Genomic DNA, 25,092 nt, shown 5'->3' with positions numbered 1-25,092 from the left:
AAGGTGCTGCTGAAAGATTACATAGGCCTTGGTGGACCTGGTCCATTGGTCTACTCTCACATGCTCTTCTGGCTTCTCAATGTCTTGTCATCGGAGATTGCTTGCCAACCCAAGGTCCGTCAGCGAACACATGGCTTGTTCACTCTCTTGCTTTCCGAAATACTGTTAGCTCAGCGTCGTGATGCCGCGCTCGCGCCGGAGACATTTTTTATCGTAAATGCGCAGGTTTCCCTTATATTCTTATCAAAATCAAGACATTTCCATTATGATTCTGTACCCCCAAGTAGTCTCCAAGAATGCGTAGGATTGATTGTGCGCTGATCATGACTCGATATGGGCTGTTATCTCATTGGAGCCAACCGCGTAGAAGCCGCGTTTGAAGGGAAGCTGGGGGAGTAGCGCAGCAGAACGAACTTGCGACGCGGACCACGCTCACCCACTTTTCCCTCTGCCACCACCTCCGCGTCTCAACGCAATCACGTCAAAATGTCTCTTTCGGATTCAGATCTATCTTCATTATCATCGGCTCCTCCTTCAGATGAGGAGCCCACGCCCATGGCTCTTGATGAGCCTGTGGGCATTACCAAGTACTTTCAGAAGAGGAAGCAATCCGAAACTCCGCCACCGAAGCGAGCTCCATCACCACCTCACGAATATGTGCTGGCCGATAATCCAGACATAGCAGTAAGATGACTCTCTGTTGAGATCTTATTTGAGCTTATGAATGCGTAATCGACGCGCTGTTTGGGCTCCAAATTGATATGTTTGCTAATTATCGCAACTCTTAGTTCATTGTAATGTTCCGCGCGCGTTTCCACGAAGTATTTCCGCGATCAACACCACACTTTGGACCACAGGATATCGAGCGAGGCGTGGTGGAATCCCCCCCTGGAGACCACATTGAGAGGTTATTATGTGCATTTCTTGGACTGGTATTGAACAGGAAGAAGGATGTTGAGTAAGCACCATATTAAACTCTTTCACATATGCTCGTCGAGATTTGCGATTAACCATTCTATTTTTAATGCGCAGGCGGAATCATTACACGCGCCCCTTAGAAGAAGCCATCCAGACACACGCGGCCCAGTGGCCGAAGGCATGGGAAGGCAAGAACCCTCTGCACGGGGGTCGCAACTTTGCGTCAATGTCACCAGAAGAGCGCGTACGTTATCATCAGACTTGACATAACCGGCGGGCTTTGTGCTGATACGTAATAGCTACAACTACTAAAGTCGTTGATCTTGTGGTCCCTTTCCTCCTCCGAAGCCGTCCAAGCCAAGATTAAAGAGTCCTACAGGCAAGCGCGCCACGAAGATGACTTGAACCAGCCTCTTTCCGTACAGCCCTGGGGACGCGATAGTTTGAAGCGTCGATACTGGCTCATTGAAGGTCTGGACGACACGCATTTCAGGCTCTACCGCGAGAGCAACCCAGCTCTGAAGAACATCACATGGTTCAGCGTGGCTGGGACGATATCAGAATTGCAAGGTGTTGCGGAGAAGCTGGAAGAAGAGAAGGGGACAAATTCTAAGAAGTTGAGTGAAAGAATCAAGAATTCCATCCCTCGGTTTGAGGGATCAGAGGAGGTATGATGATCTTCGAGCATTCTTATGAGGCCTCCAACTAACCAAACAAAAGAAACGCAAACGCCGTGATTATCGTATTGCTCGTAAAGCTGCATTCACTCGACCTGAGCCTGGATTCTCACTCTATGAAGGTCGCACTCGGGGGAAGAAGCTAAAGTATACATACTCTGATGATGAAGACATTTTCTCCGATGGTCTTCCGCCGCCAACTCGACGGTCAGGGCGTAATACCTCTGGAATATCCACGCCAGCGGAGCCTGCTGGGCCAAGGTTCAGTGCTAGTGGACGACAAATCCGTTCGCGTGCAGGAGGCTTGTATGGCGAGAGCCTGCTCGTCGGACAGCGCGAGGATACTGACGCGGCAGAAGACGATGGCTCGGAGAGGTGGACGCGAACTCGAAGTAACCGAATCAATGGTTATGCCGATTATGGCGCCGGTGACGACGAGGATGCAGAGTCGAATGAGGGGCAATCCAGCGGAAACGAATGGCAAGGCGGCGAGGAAGAAGACGAGAACGAGTTTGAAGGCGATGATGAAGAAGAAGAAGTCAGTGGAGATGAATCGGTGGTCAACGGCGAGCCCCCAAGCCTCGTCGTCCAGCTCAGATATAACAAACAGAGAGAAGCAAACGAACCTGGAGAGCAATCTGCGGAAGCAATTCCTGAAGACCAGAAAACGGCAGTTCCTCAACCGCCCACTCAATCATGGGAACAGCAGTCTGCGATTGCACCGCAGCCAGCTATGCCCGTGGAAAACGGGCTCCCAAATACGGCCCTAGAAGCCCCATCTGGTCTCAAGACGGAGGCAGCACCTATCGAGACACCTGCCAATGCAGTTCCATCGGCCTCGAACGGAGAGCCCACACAAGAAGCGGGTAGTTTCACTGGCCTTGCGACACTTCCGACCCAACAACCTGGTGGGTCAGCCTAATGGTCTGGGTAAAGTGAAGAAATCAGAAGTCTTGTATGAATGGACTTCCACTTACAGTGGATAATGGTACTCTGGAACTGTTTCATCGAGGGCGCAATGTGGGTTGTACCGGGATTAGAATTGTCTAGTATCTAGAACAGCTTGCTTGCTATGGAGAAAAATTTGTGGTCTCTATACCGGAGGGCAATGAAGTTTCTCTTGGAGATGATAATTGAAAGCTTATCATCTGACGGACCTTCGTTCATTATTTTGACCTAAAATGGGCAGAGTCAGCGCCAGGCTGAAGGGAAGCTGTGCTCTTGACTATGTGTACAATAGTCCATTCCGATAACCTCCAATAAGAGTACGGAAAGGTAGCGGAATCTATAACAAAATTGAGCAACCATTTATATCCTTAACGCCATGAATGTAGACACTAATAATCATAGCCGGATTCCCCTAGTCGGCGCCTGCGTTAGAGAATTGCGCCGTATAGAACTGTAGAAACTCCGCGATGTTAGCTTCTGTTATTGCTCATAATCAAACAGTCGAACCACATACGTCTTCTACCTGGGTGGCGGCAACTGTCGAATTCTTCGGCCTAAGAGGCAGCTTCCAGTTGTTCACTCCATACCACCACCTCCTAATCTTGCTACCAAGCGTCTGCCCACTGAGAGATGCATTACGGTTCCAGAAGCGCCAGCCTGAGAGCGCCAGCGTCCAAAGCGTGCCTTGGACTAGCGGTAAGAGGACCTAGATATGGCTGAGTCAGATACGGCTCCCTTTGAAGTTTATACCACCCCTTCACTTCCTCAACAGGCTGACAGTAGAGAGAAAGGGCGCGAGGGAGGAACACGGCGTACCTGGTCGCGAATAGTGATCCACGCAACTCGCCCCCACGTATCGGCGCCTCTCAAGCTCGCAAGATAGCTCTGCTCGAACCTCAGATCAGGTAATGGGGGAAGGGTCTGTCGCCGCGCAGCTGGACGAAATATTCTATGTTGGTCGACGAGGTCTGAGGGGATGCTGTCAGCATCAGAGGGCGTAAGCTCCGCCGCAGGCTTCTTCTCCGAGATCGAAGTCGGGGGGTTGATGTCGGCAGCGGATGGTGCGCGGTTGACGGAAGCCGTCTGGATGGTTTCAGCGGCTTGAATGGCGGGATCTGGCATTTTGAAAGCTCGTGCGGAGGAAGGAACTTGAGGTTTTCTGCTGGTCGAGGTCTGTGCAATTAGATACTCCGAGTCGAGACCGGATGACCCCCGATGGATGACGATGATGCTTGAAGTGCGCCCGGAGCCAATTAGAGGAGCTGCACGGTAGGACAGCTGAGTCCTTGTTTATTAGGCACCGAGGCAGCCACTCCGATGCCCCTCCATTCGGCCAATTCTCAGTTCAATCTTCCGAAGTTTAGATCAGCTGTCTCCCCACCTTTCTTCTCTTCTTACTCTCGTCCTGTCTAGAATTTAAATTGATCTTCAGTCTTCTATACCATACTTTCTAAAAAGACCGAACCTCAATACCGGCATTGAATCATCATGGCTACTGCTCAAGGCTACCCTCTTCTCTGCTTGGAGAACCCCCTCTTGGGTGCGTGAATAGATCCCTTGCTCGGAGCTGCCACTGGGTCCGATTAGTTGAGGACGGCTTACTGATTGTCTCTTGTGCTTGGCTATAGATATCCAAGCTGTTGGGTATGTTCAATGCCTCTTATTTTATAGATATAGATATGTGCCGAGCTAACTACCCTGGTAGCGACGCCGCGCTTCTCGAGAAGTATGGACTAAAGGCCAACGATGCTATCCTTGCCGAGGACAAGCACATGGGCCTCTACGACGAACTGCTCCAGAAGGACGCCAAGTTGATTGCCGGCGGTGCCGCTCAAAACACTGCTCGTGGTGCTCAGGTATGCTCAAAACCCCGCAGCCTTCCTCCGAAACCTGTAAATAAAGTTGCTGATGCAATTCACTTTAGTACATTCTTCCGGAGAACTCGACCCTCTACATTGGCTGCGTCGGTAAAGACAAGTACGCTGATATCCTCTCCGAGGCCTGCAAGAAGGCTGGTGTCCACACCGAGTACCGCGTCGACGATGTTCAGCCCACTGGCAAGTGCGGTGTCATCATCACCGACAACAACCGCAGCATGTGCACTCACCTTGCTGCTGCCAACGAGTACAAGATCGAGCATCTGAAGCAGCCTCACATCTGGTCCCTCGTTGAGAAGGCCCAGTTCTACTACGTTGGTGGTTACCACCTGACAGTCTCCGTCCCCGCCATTCAGGCCCTGGGTGAGGAGGCTGCTGCTAAGAACAAGGTCTTCATGCTTTCTCTCTCCGCTCCCTTCATTCCCCAGTTCTTCAAGGACCAGCTTGACAGTGTCCTCCCCTACACCGACTACACATTCTGCAACGAGACCGAGGCTATTGCCTACGCCGAGAGCCACGAATGGGGCACTACCGACATCGTCGAGATCACCAAGAAGCTCGCTCAGCTTCCCAAGAAGAACAACTGCCGTCCAAGAGTTGCTGTCGTGACCCAGGGCACTCTGCCCACCGTCACTGCCACCGTCACCGCCAACGGTGAAGTCGAGGTCAAGGAGTTCCCCGTCCGCGAGATCTCCAAGGACGCCATCAACGACACCAACGGTGCTGGGTAAGTTTTCGGCCTCTGATCTGTCAAAAAGCATACATTGACCAGTACACCTAGTGACGCCTTCGCCGGTGGCTTCACCGCCGGTGTGGTTCAGGGCAAGTCCCTCGAGGAGAGCATCGACCTCGGCCAATGGCTCGCTAAGCTGAGCATCCAGGAGCTGGGACCTTCGTAAGTTCTGGCAAACTACTCCTAACTCCTACTGTAATGCTAACTACGACATAGCTTCCCCTTTCCCAAGCAAACCTACACTCCCGAACGCTCATAAAAGTCTCTCCTTTCCCGGTCGCCGTACGACAATAAAATTTCATTTCGTTTTTGCACGATCTAGGATTCAACCTTCTATACCCATATTACATTGTCCTTGACTTAACGTCTTAGACTTCTTGGCGCTTTTCAACCATTCGCTATATGATTATGATGAAAACCCAATAGACAGGCAGGAATTGCAGAGAAGGCGTTCTCAACAACGATTTAATGAATTTCTTTTCAACTCAAACCAAATATCTGGATATCTACTCATCCTCAACACTGTCATGTATCTCTTTAATCAGGATGCCATCTTGGGATACTTGAAGAAAAGTTGATGATTTGATCACTATCTACCTCCTGGAAAGCTAACTGCAGAAAGACGTGAAACTAACATAAGCTAGCTTGGAGACAACAATTAGTGAGATGAGTCGTCCGAGGTCGCTTGAGACCAGCCCGGAACAGATTCGATCCATCCACTTTATGGTCAAAAACTTTTAGATTCAAGACACACCCCCCCAAAAAAAAGCATTGAACAGCATAAGAACTTCGCTCAGCTTACCGAGCCTTGAGAACGCGTCGTCGCACATAGCAAGCATGATGCAGTAGGTTTTGAGCGTTCAGTGACATCGAGTTCCAAATTCGATATGTCGAGGTTACGCTGTTATTACCCGGGCCAACAATGACGGGTCCACAGAGATGCACAAGAATGCGCAGTTACCGATCCAGTGGTAGCCTTCGTCTTCTCCGCAAGGAAAGAATATGTGAATCGCAGGAGAGCTTCACTAGCCACATCCCTTTTCCGCAGAATTGCCGACTGCATGATTACCCTTACGGGCAAAGTTATAGCAGTTTCGGAACAGTATGTAAGCGCTTGAGGCAGAATAGTGTTCAAATAAGATTTATTCCAGTCAAAGATTCAGCCACCATGTTCGAGACGAGGGGACTGGCCGATGGCACCGTACTGAGCGGATGGCCTCTTCTGAGTACCATCCAGCCCCGGACTTGAAAACCCTGTGACAGAACCGGCAATGAAGGCATTGTTGGGCCAAGAAGCGTTGGCGAGACCACTTGACATTGGCAGGCCGGAAACACCCAAGCCTGCAGACCGAGGGAACGCCTGTTGTGAGTAGGGGCTTTCATTCACGGCTGCGCTGTTTCCACCCCATGAAGAACTAGGAAGACGTTGGTGAGACACTGGCGCGGCGAGCATCGGAGACATGAGACTAATTCCATTGGAAACGTTGCCTAGCTGGCTTTGCGCAAGAATGCTCTGACGGAGCATCAGATCATCTCTAAAGGTATCTTGAGGGGCATGTTGAAGGCCTGGGCTGCTGAAGTTCCTGGGAGTCATTGGTGACTGATTTTGCGGTCCGAGTCCCGGCGGTGTTCGCGGGGAAGAAACATCACGAAGTCCAGGAGACAGAGTACCAGTGTTCCAAATGTTCGGTAGTCCAGGCATGTGCGAATAGGAAGACGGTAGCTGATCTAACGCAGCAGAATAACTAGCCATCGGTGGGCCGAGTCCAGGCGGGGAGAGAGGTGTTTGGCGCTGGTTGAGAAACTGCGTGGGAGTAGGATTCGCACCCATTGAGGCGGCAAGCTGGTTAGGCATCAATGGTGCATTCTCGTATGTGTCAGATTCAACCAAACGTTCCACACCCTCGACGATGCCATGCATGTTGGCTGACATGGAAATAGAGGCCGATTGAGAGCCGCCAAGCGTGCTCTTGGCGTCCGTTCCATGATTCGCTGCTTCTTGTCTAACCTGATTGATGTCCTCTCTTTCAATGCTCGCTGCAGAAAGCGAGTGATGGTGAGCCGAGGGACTAGCGAATAGTTGTGACGGAAGGCCGTCCTCCTTGTAAATGAACGTTTTCTTATCTTCATCGTCAACAAGCTCGATAGGGATTTTCTGAACAGGTCAGTGGGTCTCCAGAAAACGTAGTGGAAGAGAATCGGCTCTCACATTGCTCACAACTAAATCCAACCCATCAATGACAAATTCGCGAATCCGACAGAGCATTTCTATATTAGGGTGGTTCCTCTCAATTCTCGGGTCGTTTATTGAAGGTTTCTGTCGTCCGTTCACATTCAGATACCTACGCGACGTAGCGCCTTTGCTGAGTGGCCTGAAACATAATGTTTCTTCGTCTTCTTCAAGAAGGTATTCCACCTCAGGTAGGTTTACCACGTCAAAAGTGGACGCAAGTAAAGTAAGCGTGTTGGCATAGATTTTCCAGAACTCGGTCAGCTGGACAGCAAGAGGAGTGTCCTTTTCGTTGTAGGCAACCAAATATTGACTCACTGTCAATAGCCACGAGCTGTAATTGCGGAGAGCTGGTAAGACCCGACGAGCAACAACAGTAACTTTGTCGGCACCGAATTTGGCGTCTCTATTGCTATTTGCATCCTCAACAGCGAACCGCTCAATCTCAGCTAGGAGAATTTGTAGGAGGGTGAAGTAAGTTTTGACGTTGATCCGCTGGAGAAAAAGGCATGCATTCGATGCTGGCTCTTCTGCTGATGGAATCAATTAGAGGAATGCGGAAACAGAATTGGAGGACTTACCCTCAGATCGAACGCGGGAAAAGTCTTCGGCTGCGATGTTGATTAGGCAGAACTTCTGCAAGGTACCCTCCAAAGAACGTTCCTTGAGATCCACAGCTAATTGGTTCAAGACCTCACTTTCAAGCTCGTCATGCTCGGGGAAATCAACTCCTCGGTAGCACTGGGCATGGAGGTAGACAAACCATGGGGCTAATGCTCTGCCCGGAATACCAGCATCCTCGGGTCCAATTAATTCCCTCTTCGCCCATAAATTCATGACCTTTCTGAACTCAATCTCCAGGTTGCCTCTGGCAGAAGGATGGGGTTCCTGAGCTGAGAGCGCCCTGTATAGATGGTAAGTTGCTCTCAGATGATTGGCATCGGCCAGAGCGATGATAGCCAACTGGTTATGCGATGCACCAGAAGCAGGGTAGATGACTGTAGCCAAATCATAATAACCAATTGCCGGCCCCCAATTGCGCTCTTTGGTGGCTAACTCTGTTTCGCGGTAGCGAGACAGATCGCCCAGGCGAATGAGCGTTGCATGGCAGGATTGAAGAACGTATTTTCGGACGGGCTCGGTAATTTGAGGGGTAGGCGCGGCGGACAAAGCTAGAGGTAAGGTGCTGTGTTAAGTGACTAGACCGGAAGCTGCGAGGGCAGTGAATGCTCACTATCAAAGTTGAACTTCCGCGCAACCTTCTCCAATTCCGGGACACCCCCAAATTGCGACGCCAGTTGTTGGATAAAGCCGCGATAGAATCGCTGGCTCGATTTGATGAATTCGAGGTAATGCTTTTCAAGCTTCCTCCTCTCTACCGGTTTTTTCTTCTTTCCGTTATCTTCGCGAAACTAGATTCAGACGCCTGACATTAGCGAATGGCGAGCGCAGGAGTATGGAAACCTAACTCACGCGGGAGAGCAATTTACGAAATCGAGTATTGATCTTGAGGTGTGCGTCCCAGAGGCGACCTTCAACGTCGGTGGCACGAGCAGCCTCGAAGTCCGAGAGGATAGCATTCTGGCATGCACTGCGGAGTCTGCGACAAGCGGAGGGGTCAGGCTAGCTGCGCGCAACAGGTGATAACACTGAGGGTACTAACTCCGATATATGGTGGGAAATATTGGCAAATGTCGGCTCTTTCTCGGCGAGGTTGTTTAGCAGCTGTTTTTCGACGTCGAGCGCAGACCTGAGATGGCTCAATGTCAGTTTCTTATGTTTGAGTTGCACTTTGCCCAACACTGGCAAGCGCGAAATCAAGGATGCTCACTGCCACGCATTCTGGAAAGTGAGTGCCATGCTCAAGGAACAGAGCACTAATCCGCCTATCGCCTATATCACTCCAATGTCTGCTTCGCCCGTCAGATGGCTGGCTGGAAGTCTGCGGGCGACAGGATCAGTAAACGATCCATCAGTGATAATTCCAAGGGCGGCAAAAGACGACAGGTGTCGGGTTTCCGGATAGGCGTCAATGGCGCGCTACAGTGGAATGGAGATGCGATGAGAAACAGTCCTGAGCATCAGCTGAGGACGAGCAGACGGAGTGAGAAGCGGAGGTTAAGACCACCGCTGGTAGAAAATCGGCCGTCGGAACAGAGATCGGAGTAGATGGTGGATGTGAAGCCACAACGGTGATTGGGCCAGCACGTGCTGATTCTGTGGCTGGTGAGGGACACGGCAACTGTTCCTACCCGTTCTAGAGTGAACACTAGTCACCAAAACCCATTCACTCCATACAATGGTTCTTTGCAGCGCTTGTTCGTTCAGGCAGTTACCCAGGATGACTATATGCACACTACAGAACATTCTATGTATTTCTTAGGGTCAAAGGCCGTCTACAGCAGAATAAGCCAATCCCAACGTTTCTGATATGCGAAACATTAAGGGATTAGACGATAGTCTCTAGTCCTACTAGGAAGGCATTTGTCTCTGAGCTCTCTAAAGGAGCCGCATTTGTACCTGAGTGAGCAGCCGTCGTGCCTCCCTCCCTACTCAGGGGGGCCCAGTAGTAGCACGTTGCAACGTTAGGAAGGTGCGATGGTGGACGTCTCAGTATAGGAAAGGCAAAGGTCGGTCGTGCCTGTCTCCCCTCTCTGCGCCCTCCGTAGAAGGATACATGCATCAAACTGAAGGTGCGCACAAGGCCGCGATGCATGGGTCTATCTGGGAAGGAGCGATAGACAATTCCGAAGCTCTAGTCACAGGAACCTTAACAGATACATCACGGTCATCCTTTACTAGCACCACCAGTGCTTGTTTCCTCCGTCTCCATCGCTTTTGAAAGCGCCCCGGGTGGCCCGGCCCCGGCCTTTCGTGCGGCTTGCCGCCTGACACTGGCCGGGACAAATCTCAGCGCAGACATGGACTTCTCGAGGTCCGCCATATCTGCATCTGTCTCGTCCGTCCTGGGTCCAGGTTCAGATCTAGTAGTGGGGTTGCAGACGGTGCTATCTTTCGAGATTGAAGTCTGCCGGTACCGTAGTCGGCCTTCTTTCGGCGAGGAAGGTGTGCTCGATAACCGCCGACGATTGCCCTGCGTGCCGGTTAACCGTAGCATAGAGGCTTGCTTGTCAATGCCGTCATTGACGATGTAGAAGTTGTAGCTCTAGGTAATGTTAGATGCCTCGGGCTATTTTGCACGTTTTTGTAAGAGAACGAGTACGTACTTTGGGAAACATATGTTTACCAATCAAATGCATCCTTCGTTTCTGGGGTGTTAAGCATTTCCTCTCGCAGTCCTCCACGAAGCATCCGTACTTAGTTCATCATCAGTAAATCAGAGCTTGAAAGTGAGGGATGGTTATGTAGGAAAGTAAATACATACAGTCTTCTCCCCCCTCTCCCTCCTCGCCGCAACCAAAGAGTCATGATTCTCCTCGATGTGCAGCGTCAGAAATAAATCCGTGGGGAAGTTCCTCCCGCACTCGGTGCACCGGTTTGAATGCGCTTGTCGATAGTGGACTTCATAGGCGTCGTATGCGGTGAAGGAGAGTGGTTCTCTGTGTGGTGGGAGGGTACAGCGCATTACTTTGGTTTCACTTCCTGGCCTGGATGATAGGGATGGGCTATTTGGTAGATGGATTTTTGATGATGGAGTCTCAGGTATTGGTTCTGAGTCGTGGCCTGATGAGGATGATATTGACCTTGACCTTGACCGACTTTCCGGAGGTGGAGATCTGGATCGTTTGGCCATCTTGCGGGGGCTGCAGGTTAATCTTGGTCCCTGATATTAGATGTTGATCTGATCGAACGGTTGGGTGGGGATTCTGTTGTTCTTGTGCCTGATTTAGAGAGTTGGTTGAGGTTGTTTTTGTATGGGCCATTTCACTGCTCGAGATTGGATTTGCTGCCAAGACATACGAGAGATATATATACTCCATGACACTGTTCCTGCTACAGCTACTACCTTAAGGTCACCGGATGCTAAACGCTTTTTGCGTTTCGATGATATAATGTCAGATACTATGGTCGAATTCTTTTTTTCGAACAGGTTCATTCGAGACTCGTAAGAATAATATGAAATACAAGAAATCTCGTCCCTCATCCACTCTTGAACAAGGAAAGAGAAATAGGAAGACAGTGCATAACCCTCAAATCTCATAACTACCATCATTAACCACCAGCCCGCGCCGCCAAGAAAGAATAAGAAACCTATATACACGAAGAATGGGAGGAAAAAACAAGGGTATAAGCCAGCATCGTTTATCAGGACGCCCCGCACGGCGAACTTTTATCTGAACAGCATGCCCGTTAATGACTGCTCGCTAGGCCCTCTGGCTGGCAATTAGAATGGCATAATCATCAAATCTGAGATTCCAAAAGGTCGGCATAAGCATCCAAGCTTGACCCAACCAGGTCCACTATTGCCCAACTGGTGTTTCCCTTGAAGGTCCGCGCCCATACACGGACAATAGCAACACTGAGTTGCTTTGCCTTGTAGGGGTTGGCGATAAAATCAAAATCAGGCGCTCCTGCTGGATCCACAGCCATGTCAGTCTCATCCATCATACTCTTGATCCACAAAAGTAGCTTTCTTTCATGTTCTGACAGTCTTTGTTCAGCTTGTGTCACTGGGATAGAAAGCAGCCATCGGCTTAGCAGGAAGGCGCACTCCAAGCTGCAGAGAGAATGCTGGATGCTCCAGAAGAAAGAGTGGGTCCTTGCGACGAAATCGATGCCCAGACGTACTGGGATCGACAGTGCGTGGGCAGAATGCAAGAGAGCCATGATAAGACGTGGGCTGCGTGCAATAGGTGGTGATTCATTGAGCGCCCTGGCAATTTGAATCGGATCCTGAGTCACGAGCCGGCGACATGGTCCAAGGTCAACATGTAGTCTGATGTAGGCAAGTCCTAGAAGGGCAGTGGAGGTGAATGCGATCGGCCCAGCCGGGTTTTGCGGGTCGATGCTTGACTCTGGTGTGCGCTTCCACAGTGCTTTCCAGGAACCCAAAGAGCTATCTAGGACATTCAAGTCATCCGGCCTCAGGCTCGTTCCATGAAGACTAGGAGCAGATAGACAGAGTTGACGGGCGAAGAATATTTGTTGAATCAGCGCATGTATCAAGATATAGTTTCCAAGGGGTGAAATAGGGGCGGAGTTCGTGATGTTCGACTTGTAGAACAATTTCGCAAAGGCATCCTGGAAAGAGACCTCTGAACCATGCCGAGTGCGGAGAAGACGACGCCACTGAGCCGCATTGTTTGCTTTCCAGATATCGTGTGAGCAAGGCATGTTTAGTTTGAGCTCCGCGTTCAAAATCAAAGGAGGAATGTTGTACATGATAGAGTGAAGGTTGAAGAAGCAGTAGACAATGAGTTTCGTACGTCTGTTGCATTCTCGCGAGACCCATTCTTCCCAGTTATTCGGGTCAACCCCAATGCTTGACTCAGTCAAGCCATGTTCTCGCACAAGTCTGGCTAGTGTGCTTTGAAGGGATAGAATTTCTCGTAAGAGCTCAGGATGTCGCTCCCACGAAGCGAATATAGTGAGCAGTAAGAAAGTTTTAATGACTTCCATATGGGCATTCGAGTCTTCAGGGTGGTGGCCTGAAGGATCGACCGGATATAGGACATGGGACTGATGTTGATGGGATTGGTAAGGGCTATTGGAAGTGGCGGACGATCCACGGGAGTCATGGAAACCCGAGGAAGGAGACAGGAAGTTCCACGTTGGGAAGTGTACCTGCTTACTGTCTCTCCTCCGCAGACGCTCTAGCAAGACCGCCTTCGCAGCGTGAAAGAGATCAATTCCTCTGCTGTTCTCAAAGCGGTAATGAGACCCAGCGGCGGCCAATGCAAGAGTAAGCTCGGGCGAACACTTCGCAATGGAGAGTGTCGGGACGTGAATGAAAGGAAGATGCTCATGAAGGCCATTGATGTAACCAGCAAAGAAGCGAGATAGGGCATGTCTTGAAGGTGGTACGAAACCCTTCGGAAGGACATAAGAAAACTCCTCTAGCTTTGAAACAAACACCTGACGATCAGCGCTGGATATATCCCAGGCGGGTCGTGGCCCTTCATCACCAAAGCCCAGACGGTCGTCCACATCATGGGCTTCCGGCTGAAGCGAGGGCAGCCGCGAACCGAAATTGGAGAATGACGGAGGTTCATCAGCAGCGGTTCTCGGGTCACTCATCAAATCAGTTCCTAGCTTTGAAGTTTCACGGACTGAGGGTTTGGATTCCATTGGAAGACTGGTCGGTATTAAGGGATCTTCCACGCTTGAGAAAACGCCGGAGTCCCAGTCCGAGGAGAGACCGACGCTTTCTAAGAAGACCGTGAAGTCCTGAACTGGATCGCCTAGATCCGCAAGATCTAAAATAGAAGGTTCAACGCCATAATTATCGGTAATTCCTCTTTCTGGGACATGGGACAGCGGTGGCGGCGGTGGTGGTGGTGGTGCGATATTCTGCGAAGGCTTCCGAAGACTCTCTAGGCTCTCCTGTTGGCCCTCAAGAGCGACATGGCTGGCAGCATGGGATAGGAGGTTCAGATCATATCCCCATGAGGGATTGAAATGGGTTGTTTCCACGATCGGAGGAGGTTGGATTTGGACTTCGGGAGGAGGAGGGGGAGGAGGAACTGGTTGGGTCGAAAGCGGGATCGCATCGGCCAGCTCTAGCATCCGAGATTCATGGTGAGAGGGCTGGACGATTGAGGAAGGAGTCTGAGAGACATCGTGGTTGGTATGGTTTCGATTCTCTCGATTGGCTGCAGCCTCGGCTGGATGGACTAGGCGCTCATGTCGTACGAGGAGATCGCTTTTTCGAGGAAAAGGGACGATTGATTAGTGCGAGTCGGCTATAGCGGGAGTGCGATTGATGACTTACCTCCTTGCGAAAGATTTGGAGCATATATCACACGAAAACGGCTTTTCCTTGGTGTCTATGGATATGAGTTAGCCGACATATAAGACAAAGAGCAAATGCCCTCAAGAGGGCAGAATCAGGGTTACTCAACGGGTGCGGAGGTGGCGCTGGAGGTGCTCCAGACGGGCAAAAGACCTATTGCAATATTCGCAGGAGAGTGATTTCCGATGGGCGGTCGTTGGCTTCTTCCTCACTTTCCCCGAATTCGATCTCTCATCGTCCATGGCGAACAGCCTTGGGGTTGGAGCATGTCTTCGGATGGACTCTGGCGCGGGGAAGGAAAATACTGTGGGGGGTGAGGGGGTGCCACGTGATCGCCGGAAACAGGCTATTTCAGGGCCTGAGGCACCCAATGATCGCTCATCTTAGCGACTCGACGTCGCCGGATGAACAACAGTACGCTTGCCATTGGACACTGAAACGCGTCCATTGTAGCTGGTGAGTACTTATCTTGTATCTCTTAAGCTCGTACTCTGTGTAGTTGGAGAAGAAAGGAGTGAGACTGGCTGGCTTTTTAGCCCAGTAGTTCCGTCCGCACACCGACATCAGGAGCACGACTTGCTGGGCTTGGAGTATCTATCTACAGAGTGCAGTGCATCTGCTTCTATCCCCACATGTGCGGAGACGTTATTGACATGATCACATCCTCTGCGCACTACTTAATGTTTAAATATGTACACCGCAGTCTGTATGCGCAATGAATGCGCGCATGGGGAGGACAATCTGCTTCTCCTCACAGGAAGTGAAGTGGAGGGGAGAAGCATACTTCTCCAACACAGCTTCCATCTCCTTCTGGTCTCGGCCAATCAATTGAATCTCGCTATTCTTCTACAATTGTGCAATTTTGAAACTGCATAATTCCAGAATTAAACATCGGCAAATATTGCTAGGTCTTGACAAGACCTGACGGCAATTTGCTGACTCGCCCTCCGATATAAATGAGATTGTGCCCCATAATTCCCGCGCCCGATGCCCGTATTAGCATCAATTCCGTTCGCGACTTCCACTATCGTGGGGTTCCAGGAAGACGGGCTGACTCGAGCCCTTGGCTCAGGAACACTGGAGCAGTCTGCTCGGTTCAGTTCAGGCTGAACTCTGTGTCTTGATGAGGCCAAATTCGGCTTCTTAGACGGAGCTTGCATCTCGAATCTGCCATGCTCAACAAGCCTCCTATTCTCAGGAAGAGAGCATCGTCATTATTGTATGAATCCTTATTATCAGTCAACGATTCGATACCAACAATTAAGTGGGCCGCTATCTGGGTTCCTCATGAATCGTGATCCCATCCGATCAAGAGCTGATGGGAGCTGCGGGATACTAATACAGCCCGCAGCTCATCCTGCAATACGCCAATACCTCTTGACGATGCGTAGTAGTGTCTTCTAACTATGAGGCTGTGAGGGCGAGCGAGCGTGTTTAGGTAACTTATCTATTCGACTGCTTGCATCGTCAATTGGGCCTCGGTGTTTTGTCTCACGTATACCATGTGTGGACGCGCCTTCACAACGACGTCTTGTTTCAACAACATTGCAATATCAGCCGACAGAATAGTCCTAGCTTCAGCATCACAATTGACGATTTCAAGCAGGCAGTGAAACCTGTGCCGGTAACACCTGTTAGGTATAGAGTATATTGGCCGGAAAAGGGGAGGTCTAGCTGCATTGCCATCCACGGTTCCAAGCAGGGGCCCGACCCAAGAATAGCAGACTCCAGAGGCAGCCGCCACAGCTTATTGTTTCAGATTGCGCTCCTTGACAAATCACTTCCTGATTGCGACAGTCACATGACCGTGCTAGCTCGAACCTGAAACATCTCCAGTGGAGGACGATCGGACAGTCAAGCAGACAGCGAACAGCCCGACATCCAGAAATAAGACACTCTTCCTCTCCCTTTCCTCTCTAATTGCCTCCGCCAGTTTCAAGGCACTTCTAGCTGTTGATCAGCTGCCTTTTACCTTCACATAGCCCCCTCTTTTGAACCCTTTGTTTCTCCTTCTGGCCCCTCCTTTCCGGGTTCCTGGCTGATGGCCGTGCTTGATAACGATAGCAGCCGATCGTCAGCCTAGTTCGTCTCTGCTCCAGAGTCCAGACTTCAACACCCACCGGTGACGGACAAAGAGAATCAACACCGCCTGGGTTAATATCTCGGGGCTGCCGTGACTTCATTGTTCATGAACACTTAATTCTGCTCTGATTCGGTACGAACTTCCTAGTTTCAAGTTCGTTGATTGGTTTCCCGCTTACTCTCGTTAACCCAACACTCTTTATCCTGGCGACAAGACTAACAGACCGTCTCTATGACTCTAGATACCCTCTATCATGCATTAGTAACCGTCGAAGCCTACCGGAACGCCTTTTTTTTTTCTGCCAGTTTGAGTCGATATTCTTTGCTTTGAAGCTTTCGGACCGTTGGTGACCGGAAAGACCTTTTTTTTTTTCTTCGCAACATATCCGTACGATACCTTCCACCATGCTGGCGTCAAAAGCATACTCGGGTAACCTGGGGTTGCCAACGTCGCAAACCCCGACAGCCTCTTATCATACCGCACCGCAAAAGGCCTCAACCTTCTTGGAACCGCAATCAGGAATATCCTATACAAGTCCGACAAAATCGGACTTCTCCGACGTTGACGATGGGCTCGATGCTGTGAGGTGCGCTCTCCCGTATATGGCAGAGGGAAATCGGTTTCTGACTTCTATAGGTCTTGGGATGAGAAGCAAGTCATCTCTTGGCTCCATACTATCAACTGTCAGCAATACGAGCCGTTATTCAAGGGTACGTGGCTTGCAGACCTCGCGCGACAACCGCCTGGAAGGAAAAATCTAACTTTAGTTAGCAAACAACTTCAACGGCAACAACCTAATCGAATGCGATCAGAAGATTCTGCAAGAGATGGGCATCAAAAAGATTGGCGATCGAGTGCGGATTTTCGTTGCTATCAAGCAGCTCAGAAATAAGTCGGTCGTCAACCGAAAACAAAAGAACCTGGTATGTAGATCTCTTGTTCTGTTGGTGACGACCACTAATTTTTTACAGAGGCAATTAGCAGCTTTGGAAGCGGCGCACCAGACAGCTTCGTCCGAAACCTCCCGCTCGCGCCAGCAGCTCTCGAGCGCTAAGCGCTCATCCAGGGTAGGCGACTACGATTACGGCAGACCAACTTCTCGCCCTGGATCTCCTCTAAGGCCATATCGCTATGCTGCTAGTCCAATGGACCAAGGGCGAAAAGACTATTTCTCAAATGGCTCAAGCTCAGGCCGCAACCCCTCGACCCCGGCTGAGCGGAATGCAGCACATCTGCGACAGAACCCTAGCCTCGATGGCATGACCATGGGCTCTTTGTTGAGCAATTCGCCCGTAATCAGAGTCATTTATACCGGAGGCCAAACCAAAGTCCTGGATATCAAGCACTGCAAAACGCCCGATGAGATTATCCTCTGTGTCCTGAAGAAATTACAACTTCCTGAGCACCAGTATCGCAATTACTGTTTCTATGTACTCGACGGCCTGGAAGCGGATCCGTCAAACTGTCGGAGGCTTTCTGACCACGAGCTTATGGAGATATGCGAAGGATATCACAGGTCTGAACGGGGCCGGCTAATTCTTCGAAAGATCCATGCTGGAGAACCAGATGCTGATGAGGTTCACCGTGCGTCTCAGCTCGCGCTGGACGAGAGCCAAACAACGCATATGAATGCTCTCAGCAGCTCAAACATGCGGAATCAAATGAAAATACAGCAACTGACCGGCGAATCATGGCATAATATCAGACAGCCCATGTCGCCCGTACAATCACGTCATAATACGAATCCTAATGAGCACGATATGCGGCCTCAAGTCAATGAGCGCGTTTCCAAGCTAAGATCATTCTTCGGTGCTCGACCTCCCAGCGAGATGATCATTCACGAAATATCGTCTTACTTCCCCCATCACCAAAGGGAAGATATCGAGAAGACGATGCGCATGTCCGTTCGCAGATCGCAACGCTTGAGCAGAGCAGCTAGTCGGCTTAGCGTTGTCAGCAATACAAGCTATGCATCTAGCCTGAGGGATGCACCGCCTATTCCTAGCATTGCTGACACTTGGCTTAATAACGGCGCGCCACCCACTCGAGCCGCACGACCACTCTCTGTTGTCTCAAATAGACCTGGCCTTCCGTCAACCTCGTACAGAGACTCTATCGCCTCTAGTTCTCTTCACCCACTTCAAGAAGAGTCACCCATTGAACCAAACCGCAAGTCCTATGTTTCGTTTGATAGTGGCTCAGATGACCCCAACAACTCGCGACACAGCCTCCTCGATGAGAACGCAAGTGTTGCCGCAACTGACGGGGGCTCCTTTAATGAACGCCTGAGCGTTCTTATGGCCGAAGATGGTGAAGAGGAGGATGATGGACTGACCGAATTCCTCACCGGAAACAACTTTGTCAACTGGATGAAGGGCTCACTGATTGGCGAGGGCTCATTCGGAAGTGTCTTCCTTGCACTCCACTCAATTACAGGTGAACTTATGGCTGTCAAACAGGTTGAGATCCCATCAGCGACCAAGGGTACCGAATTCGACAAGCGAAAAAACAGCATGGTCGATGCGCTCAAGCATGAGATTGATCTTCTCCAAGGTCTTCATCATCCAAACATCGTCCAATATCTTGGTACAACTGCCGACGACCAATACCTGAACATTTTCTTGGAGTATGTTCCAGGAGGCTCCATTGCCACAATGCTAAAGCAGTACAACACTTTCCAAGAACCTTTGATCAAGAACTTTGTGCGACAGATCCTTGCCGGTTTGTCCTATCTTCACAGCAAGGATATCATTCACCGTGATATCAAGGGTGCAAATGTTCTCGTTGACAACAAAGGTGGCATCAAGATTTCCGATTTCGGTATTTCCAAACGTGTCGAGGCTTCTACGGTCCTCGGATCCCGAGCAAGCAGTGGCGGAGGTCACATCCACCGGCCTTCGCTGCAGGGTAGTGTTTATTGGATGGCGCCAGAAGTCGTCCGCCAGACCGCTCACACAAAGAAGGCCGATATCTGGAGTTTGGGCTGTCTCGTCATTGAGATGTTCATCGGCTCTCATCCCTTCCCAGACTGCAGCCAGCTCCAGGCCATCTTCGCCATTGGGAGCAATAAGGCGCGGCCCCCTGCTCCCGAACACGCCAGCAAGGACGCCGTTGCGTTCTTGGACATGACATTCCAGCTTGATCACGAAAAGAGACCTGACGCAGATGAACTGCTCAAGTGCACTTTCCTTGCTACGTCACTGACTTAAAAAGGACGCGACCTTTACGGAGCATGACTTGGACGAATGAAGGATCTAGTCTTTTTTAGCACTGGGTTTGGAGAATTGGAGTAAGCATTAATCGCGATTTTGGGTGCGATGATTGTCTTTTTATCAATATTTTCAATATTTCTTGTGCAATCTGATTGCCGGCGTTGTTAGATTTTGATCGTATATATCCCAAGATCTTGCGAATCATGGCTTCACGAATGCATTTACCTGTTTGGTTCATATGGAGAACCGAGATCTGCCATACCCAGTACCTACTTATATGACGATCGACCATCGTCTTCGTAGTCTACCTAAGTCCCTTCTCGAATTCTGCACCTTGAATATAGAGTCGATCCATTCATGCAAGCACAAGGCAAAAGCCATCTCGAAACGTACAAAGGAAACCTAAAAAAACCCTGAATAATAATACTATATCAGAAAGAGTAATATACATAGATCTAATCTTCAAAGCCGATATCACAATATGTATGCTTTACATGCCAATCCTAAACAGGGAACAGAACAGAGGAAAGGGCGAGAAAAACTGGTGGATATGGTTTAATACACCGCTTAAAGGATCTAATCGACCATCTTGCCGTAGAAGGGGACACCCAGGGCGCTCAGGAGCAGGCGGGCATCCTTGTCGGTTGTGGCGGTCGTGTGGAATGTAATGTGGCATCCGGGAATCATGTTGGCAGGGTACCTATTTGCAGATTGTAAGGTTAGTTTATCTGGCATGGTGATTAGGGGACTAGGTGGAAGAAATGTATACATGTCGTAGTTGATTTCAATCTCTGGGAAGAGAGCGACCTGCTCAGGGTCCAGACCGAAGGTGATGTTTCCACTGCTGTCGCCGCTAGTGCCCTTCACACCTTGCCAATCCTTGAGACGGGGCATGACGATGTCGACTAGCTTTCCAAAGAAGTGCTCCATGTTCTCTCCGTACAGCTCTGCCTTAGCGGCGACAGTATCTCTACCGGGCGAAATGTACCATTTAGCAAGACCGGTCTTGGACTTGTATGTCGTGACCTTGACGTTTGAGATAGCTTGCAGCGCCATACCGGCTACATGGAGCCACCCGGAGTTCTCCTTTGCAGCGTTCTTGACGTAACTGTGAATCGTGATCCGCTCGAGCTTGGGGATGTTGTTGAAGCTGATCGGCTTGCGGAGAAGACGTAGTACGTCGCCGCCACGGGGCCCACGGAGGCTACGGTTCTTGTGGTAGGGAGAGCTGTCGTCCCATTCTCGGAGACGGGGGGCCTTCGGCGGAGGCTTGAAGCCTGGTGGGTTGTGAACGTAGCAGAGGGTCATAATATCGGAGGCGATGGTTGACTCGTGGGTCTGTTCGACTCGGGGAAGGGAGAAAGGGCCCGGGATATAGAGTCGGGATGAGGGATCAGAGGGTGGAGGAGGTCTGTGAGGGTGTAGTGGGCCGCGGTCGTACTTGGGCGAGCGGAATTGATACCTAGACATAGTGGATGAGTATTAAGGTGTTGCTTTGAGGTCTGATCGGGGTGGTTTGCAGGTTGCCCGTGAGAAAACATACCGACTCCGGGGAAGCTGGGTTCGTCGTGATTTAGCCCGTGCAACAGGGTCAAACGACTTTACAGCCTCTTCTGGCGTAATATCACCCTTCAGCATGCCGTCCGACTCCAGCTGACTGAGAGCGGAGGACGGTTTGGCGGACGCTTGGTCAGAGGCATTGCGCCGCCAGCAGAGACCCTGCGAGCGGGCAGGTGGCACAATAGCCCGCGGCAATGACCTTGCCAGGTATCTTGACGGCTCACTAGCAGCCATTGGAATCCACGAGTATTGGTTGTTGCTGCGAACTCGTCGAGGCCGAAGTCAGAAAATGTTTCGCGGCCAGAGGCATGATTTCCGGAGGTGTCACGTGTACTCTGTGTAGCCTGAAAATTCCGGTATCAATATTGTGTTCTCAGTTCTCAGGCAGATAAACGGCCCGCATCTCGAGTCTCCGCACGTGGCCCAAAGAGGCATTGCTCCCCGTCCGGCGCCGTCAGCGCAGGAGCAGCCTGCCAGATATCCCTAACAAAGTCCCTTGCAGTGGGGCACTGATCGGATCGATCTACTATGTCTATCATCATCATAGCATAGACCCTTGCTGTTCTCACCTCATCGGAGCCCTCCCCGTCTCCAATTGTCTGCTCTTTCTACACCGTCCACTGTGATGTCATTTGGATCACTCAGCTGGTGCCTACCATACGGGACAATCCTTTGCCAACGCTCAGCGCATTCCATCAGAAGAGCTCCTCACCTGACACGCTCCTTTCCTGAATGAGGGCTCTGCAACGTACTACACGTTTTGAACTTGGTGGCCTGTCCAAGGTCTACAACATACAACTTCCCTCATGTCGATTCGCGCCGAGCTCGATCTTAATCCCTTCAACTCGTTCATCATCAAACTCATAACCCCTCCTTAAAGATGAGCGGTATCCACAGATTCTTGACTAGACGCGAAGGGAACAGCAAGCATGCGAAACGGAGCAGCAAAGATGGGGTAAAGTGGTTCTGAAGCGGGAGAGATGCGCTCGGTCCATGCTGATATTGTGCCTATCTGCAGTCGTCAAACCTCTCCCGTCCCCACCTGCGCGTTATCTTCACATCAGATACTACGAACGGCGACGCTGGCGATCAACAGAAGAAGGTGGGCATTCTCTATCTTTCCTTGCCTGGTTTGCTCGACTCGGCCTTTACTTACGACCAACAGATTAAGACCTTAGAACGACGAGTTTCGAATCTTGGCATCACCGAGTTAAACGATAAGCACTTCACATATGCACTGCAATACACACAGGGAGATGTGGAGAAAGCGTTTGAGCTTCTCATGCTCATTGAGGACTCGTATGAAGGGATAATCAAAGGATATTCTCCAAGTACGAAGCTTCTCGGCGCAGAGAATCGTGAAGGGGTTACCTGTTATCTCGATGCGTTATTGTTCGCTATGTTTGCTCGACTAGACTGCTTCGAAGGGATATTGTACAAAAACTTCAGTGATGAGTCCCGTGGGAAACTGTCGACGCTACTCAGGTTTTGGGTCAATATGCTGCGATCAGGGAAGCTCATAACGACGGATATTGTATGTGATCGGCCTGCAATGTCCCTTTCTCTCGGACTAATTGTGTCTCCACAGACGAAACACTTACAGGAGGCACTCGCCGAATGCGGATGGGAAGATGCTGCTAATCTTCACCAACAAGATGCATCCGAAGCATTCACATTTATTACGGGGAAGTTAGAGTTACCTCTTCTTACACTTAAGATGGACATATACCATACAGGGAAAGAAGACGTCAACGATGACCACAGATTTGTCAACGAGAGGCTCCTGGAAGTCGCGATACCAGAACCAGTTGACGGGAAGACTGTGACTTTGGAGGAGTGTTTGGAGTCATATTTCAATAACAGGATTGAGGTGAAGCGGTATCTTGAACGTCAAAATACCGTCGACTCTGTCAAATCAGTTGATACATTCCTGAAGGGCTCCAGTGCCCACGTTGAGACTGTGGAAATAAGCACGCCGACCACCTCGTCGCCGACAGCACTCTCCCCAATGGTGACTCCAATTACCTCAGTGACGGATACCCCATTGTCTGGTCAAACCAGATATCGGAGGAGCAGCATCATTCAATCAAAGTATGTCCCCGGTCCGGATGGCGACAACCCTACGAGACCCCGGCAGGGCTCTATCAGAAAGGAGGTTATGATGCCTGCGTGGCAGTTTTTCAGTTTAATCCGTGGGTCATCTATTGCTATTAATGCAGCTTAATTGCTAACGTGTGTCAGCATGGTATACGGATAACTCTCCAATGAATGATTCTCAGGTCGCCGCACATTTCTCGACAAAACGACCGATTCTAGGCTTGTGCTTAAAACGGTACTCTATGCTTGCAAATGGCAAGGCCATTAGGCTCGACACATATGTTGATATTCCGACCGAGATCGGATTGCCGCACTTTATTCAGGATGACAACATGGAGGATGGCCCAATCCGTGGAAATTTCAAGCTGTCTCTGCAGGCTTTGGTATGTCACAGGGGTAACTCTGTCGACTCTGGACATTACATATCTATTGTAAGGGGCACCAGTGCTGGGGCGCCTCCATCAAGTTCTCATGGCTCGGAGCACTCCAACTCTGACGCCCCACGATATTGGATGCGGTTTGATGACCTGGCTGCAGAACGTGTCACTCTTGTGGACATTGAGCAAGCCCTCAAGACGGAGTCGCCGTACCTCCTCTTTTATCAGATCCTGCCTATTGACGAGGACGCGGCGGTGGCCAATTTCCCCTATGCACCTTCATCTATCACTTCTGGAGAAACAGTGGATCATGAATCTCTAGATCTCTCGCCGCGGCTACAGCCTAACAGACTCAGCGCAGGGTACAAGTACAGCCGCCCCAGCCTTGAGATAACAGTTGCGGATGCCACGAAACCCGCGAATGGGACTTCTGACGACCCCGCGGAGATTCGAAGTACGATTGGGGAACCAGGGCTGCGCTCCGTTCCTTCGACGTCTCCGAGGCTTGTTTCCAAAGATGATGACGACAATAGGGGCTCATTCTCATTCTCTCGACACGGGTCCAGAGCCACAAAGTCAACCCCAGGAAGCCGTGCCGGAAGTCAAGTGAGTGAGAACAGAATCAGTGCCACGTTTTCGCGTTTCGCAGGCCGCCTTAGCAAAGACAAACTCAACAGTGACACTTTTGCCATTGATGATGGTGACGATGATACCCCGGGGCTCACTATCGAGACCGTCAAGACTGGTGAAATTCGGGAGAAGAGCCCACGGCGGTCCAGATTCTCCGATAAGCAGAAAGAAAGGGGAAAGGATAAGTCGAGAGAACGGAGGGGACGCAAACTCGAGCGGGAATGTGTTGTTATGTGAGCATTTCAGGGCGCACAGGGTATGTTTAATATCTTCTTGTACCATTCACATGCTCATATTGATCCCCCTAATGTTTATCTGTCCTGTGGACGTTATGTTTCATGTTGGCAACCCGCGATAGATCAAAGCAAACTTTAGCAAAGCATGCGACTTTAGGCTGCATATATATATCACCCGTAACCTTCGATATAAGAACCTTGAGATAATGCAGGATGGCAGAGCTGAAAGACATCATAGCATCTGACCGTAACTATCGTGCATAAAATCATTTGCGAGTATTTGATTGGCCTCAACCTCCGATGGGAGTCTGTTCCTTAGTTTAACACTCTAAGCATAGTATACACAGAGTGAATAAACCGTTCGGATGTATAGAACCACGTGAAACGGCTTGCGGTCCACCACTACCTTATTTTCTCCACTGATACCGAGCGACCAACCCTGAAGCCAAAAAAAATTGAATCGGAAAAATGAAAAAAAAAAATTTTGACCGACGCAGGGGTCGAACCTGCAATCTCTTGATTCGTAGTCAAGCGCCTTGCCATTGGGCCAGCCGGCCTGGTTGTTAAATATCTAGAAATATTTTTGCTTTATACATCAAAT

General features: G+C 50.4%; 9 protein-coding genes and 1 non-coding gene across 10 annotated transcripts; 4 read left to right on the top strand and 6 right to left on the bottom strand.

The window, feature by feature from the left end:
- Positions 1–486: 486 nt before the first annotated feature.
- Positions 487–2,701, top strand: BDV17DRAFT_298432 (uncharacterized protein; the record flags this gene model as incomplete). The annotated part of the gene is made up of 5 exons (XM_073763690.1): positions 487–684; positions 789–958; positions 1,033–1,162; positions 1,233–1,586; positions 1,639–2,701. The coding sequence occupies 5 exons, from the start codon at positions 487–489 to the stop codon at positions 2,515–2,517; spliced, it is 1,731 nt and encodes a 576-aa protein (XP_073615533.1). The 3' UTR covers positions 2,518–2,701.
- Positions 2,702–2,761: 60 nt separating this feature from the next.
- On the bottom strand, positions 2,762–3,877 carry BDV17DRAFT_88031 (DUF1770 domain-containing protein). Its single transcript, XM_073765288.1, has 3 exons — positions 3,360–3,877; positions 3,058–3,249; positions 2,762–3,003 (listed from the first exon to the last, which is right to left on the bottom strand). The coding sequence occupies exons 1-3, from the start codon at positions 3,663–3,665 to the stop codon at positions 2,956–2,958; spliced, it is 546 nt and encodes a 181-aa protein (XP_073615532.1). The 5' UTR covers positions 3,666–3,877; the 3' UTR covers positions 2,762–2,955.
- A 37-nt stretch (positions 3,878–3,914) lies between these two features.
- On the top strand, positions 3,915–5,862 carry BDV17DRAFT_87917 (adenosine kinase). The gene is made up of 6 exons (XM_073765287.1): positions 3,915–4,083; positions 4,172–4,187; positions 4,249–4,399; positions 4,468–5,147; positions 5,202–5,315; positions 5,370–5,862. Exons 1-6 carry the CDS (start codon positions 4,032–4,034, stop codon positions 5,410–5,412), a joined length of 1,056 nt encoding a protein of 351 aa, XP_073615531.1. The 5' UTR covers positions 3,915–4,031; the 3' UTR covers positions 5,413–5,862.
- A 450-nt stretch (positions 5,863–6,312) lies between these two features.
- On the bottom strand, positions 6,313–9,243 carry BDV17DRAFT_281790 (uncharacterized protein; the record flags this gene model as incomplete). Its single annotated transcript, XM_073760090.1, has 7 exons — positions 6,313–7,308; positions 7,363–7,913; positions 7,965–8,555; positions 8,618–8,795; positions 8,857–8,983; positions 9,047–9,133; positions 9,215–9,243. 7 exons carry the CDS (start codon positions 9,241–9,243, stop codon positions 6,313–6,315), a joined length of 2,559 nt encoding a protein of 852 aa, XP_073615530.1.
- A 928-nt stretch (positions 9,244–10,171) lies between these two features.
- BDV17DRAFT_291326 (uncharacterized protein) lies at positions 10,172–10,969 on the bottom strand (the record flags this gene model as incomplete). The annotated part of the gene is made up of 3 exons (XM_073762115.1): positions 10,172–10,549; positions 10,611–10,700; positions 10,769–10,969. The coding sequence occupies 3 exons, from the start codon at positions 10,967–10,969 to the stop codon at positions 10,172–10,174; spliced, it is 669 nt and encodes a 222-aa protein (XP_073615529.1).
- Positions 10,970–11,441: 472 nt separating this feature from the next.
- BDV17DRAFT_263286 (uncharacterized protein) lies at positions 11,442–14,660 on the bottom strand. The gene is made up of 3 exons (XM_073757886.1): positions 14,406–14,660; positions 14,276–14,330; positions 11,442–14,206 (listed from the first exon to the last, which is right to left on the bottom strand). The coding sequence occupies exons 1-3, from the start codon at positions 14,536–14,538 to the stop codon at positions 11,746–11,748; spliced, it is 2,649 nt and encodes an 882-aa protein (XP_073615528.1). The 5' UTR covers positions 14,539–14,660; the 3' UTR covers positions 11,442–11,745.
- A 2,310-nt stretch (positions 14,661–16,970) lies between these two features.
- Positions 16,971–19,852, top strand: BDV17DRAFT_87910 (kinase-like domain-containing protein). The gene is made up of 2 exons (XM_073765286.1): positions 16,971–17,089; positions 17,151–19,852. The coding sequence occupies exon 2, from the start codon at positions 17,207–17,209 to the stop codon at positions 19,586–19,588; it is 2,382 nt and encodes a 793-aa protein (XP_073615527.1). The 5' UTR covers positions 16,971–17,089; positions 17,151–17,206; the 3' UTR covers positions 19,589–19,852.
- Positions 19,853–19,947: 95 nt separating this feature from the next.
- BDV17DRAFT_263282 (mitochondrial 54S ribosomal protein uL5m) lies at positions 19,948–21,458 on the bottom strand. The gene is made up of 3 exons (XM_073757885.1): positions 21,135–21,458; positions 20,361–21,053; positions 19,948–20,291 (listed from the first exon to the last, which is right to left on the bottom strand). Exons 1-3 carry the CDS (start codon positions 21,383–21,385, stop codon positions 20,168–20,170), a joined length of 1,068 nt encoding a protein of 355 aa, XP_073615526.1. The 5' UTR covers positions 21,386–21,458; the 3' UTR covers positions 19,948–20,167.
- A 145-nt stretch (positions 21,459–21,603) lies between these two features.
- Positions 21,604–24,685, top strand: BDV17DRAFT_263280 (ubiquitin C-terminal hydrolase family protein). Its single transcript, XM_073757884.1, has 5 exons — positions 21,604–22,106; positions 22,170–22,253; positions 22,317–22,685; positions 22,740–23,343; positions 23,393–24,685. The coding sequence occupies exons 1-5, from the start codon at positions 22,032–22,034 to the stop codon at positions 24,490–24,492; spliced, it is 2,232 nt and encodes a 743-aa protein (XP_073615525.1). The 5' UTR covers positions 21,604–22,031; the 3' UTR covers positions 24,493–24,685.
- Positions 24,686–24,976: 291 nt separating this feature from the next.
- Positions 24,977–25,048, bottom strand: BDV17DRAFT_t80. The gene has a single exon. It is a non-coding gene; the product is annotated as a tRNA-Arg (tRNA).
- Positions 25,049–25,092: the final 44 nt, after the last annotated feature.

Source organism: Aspergillus undulatus, assembly GCF_047715775.1.
Source record: "Aspergillus undulatus strain CBS 261.88 unplaced genomic scaffold BDV17scaffold_24, whole genome shotgun sequence".
Taxonomy (NCBI): Eukaryota; Fungi; Ascomycota; class Eurotiomycetes; order Eurotiales; family Aspergillaceae; genus Aspergillus; species Aspergillus undulatus.
Note: the sequence above shows the minus strand (reverse complement) of the source record. Positions and strands in the feature narration are given on the sequence as shown.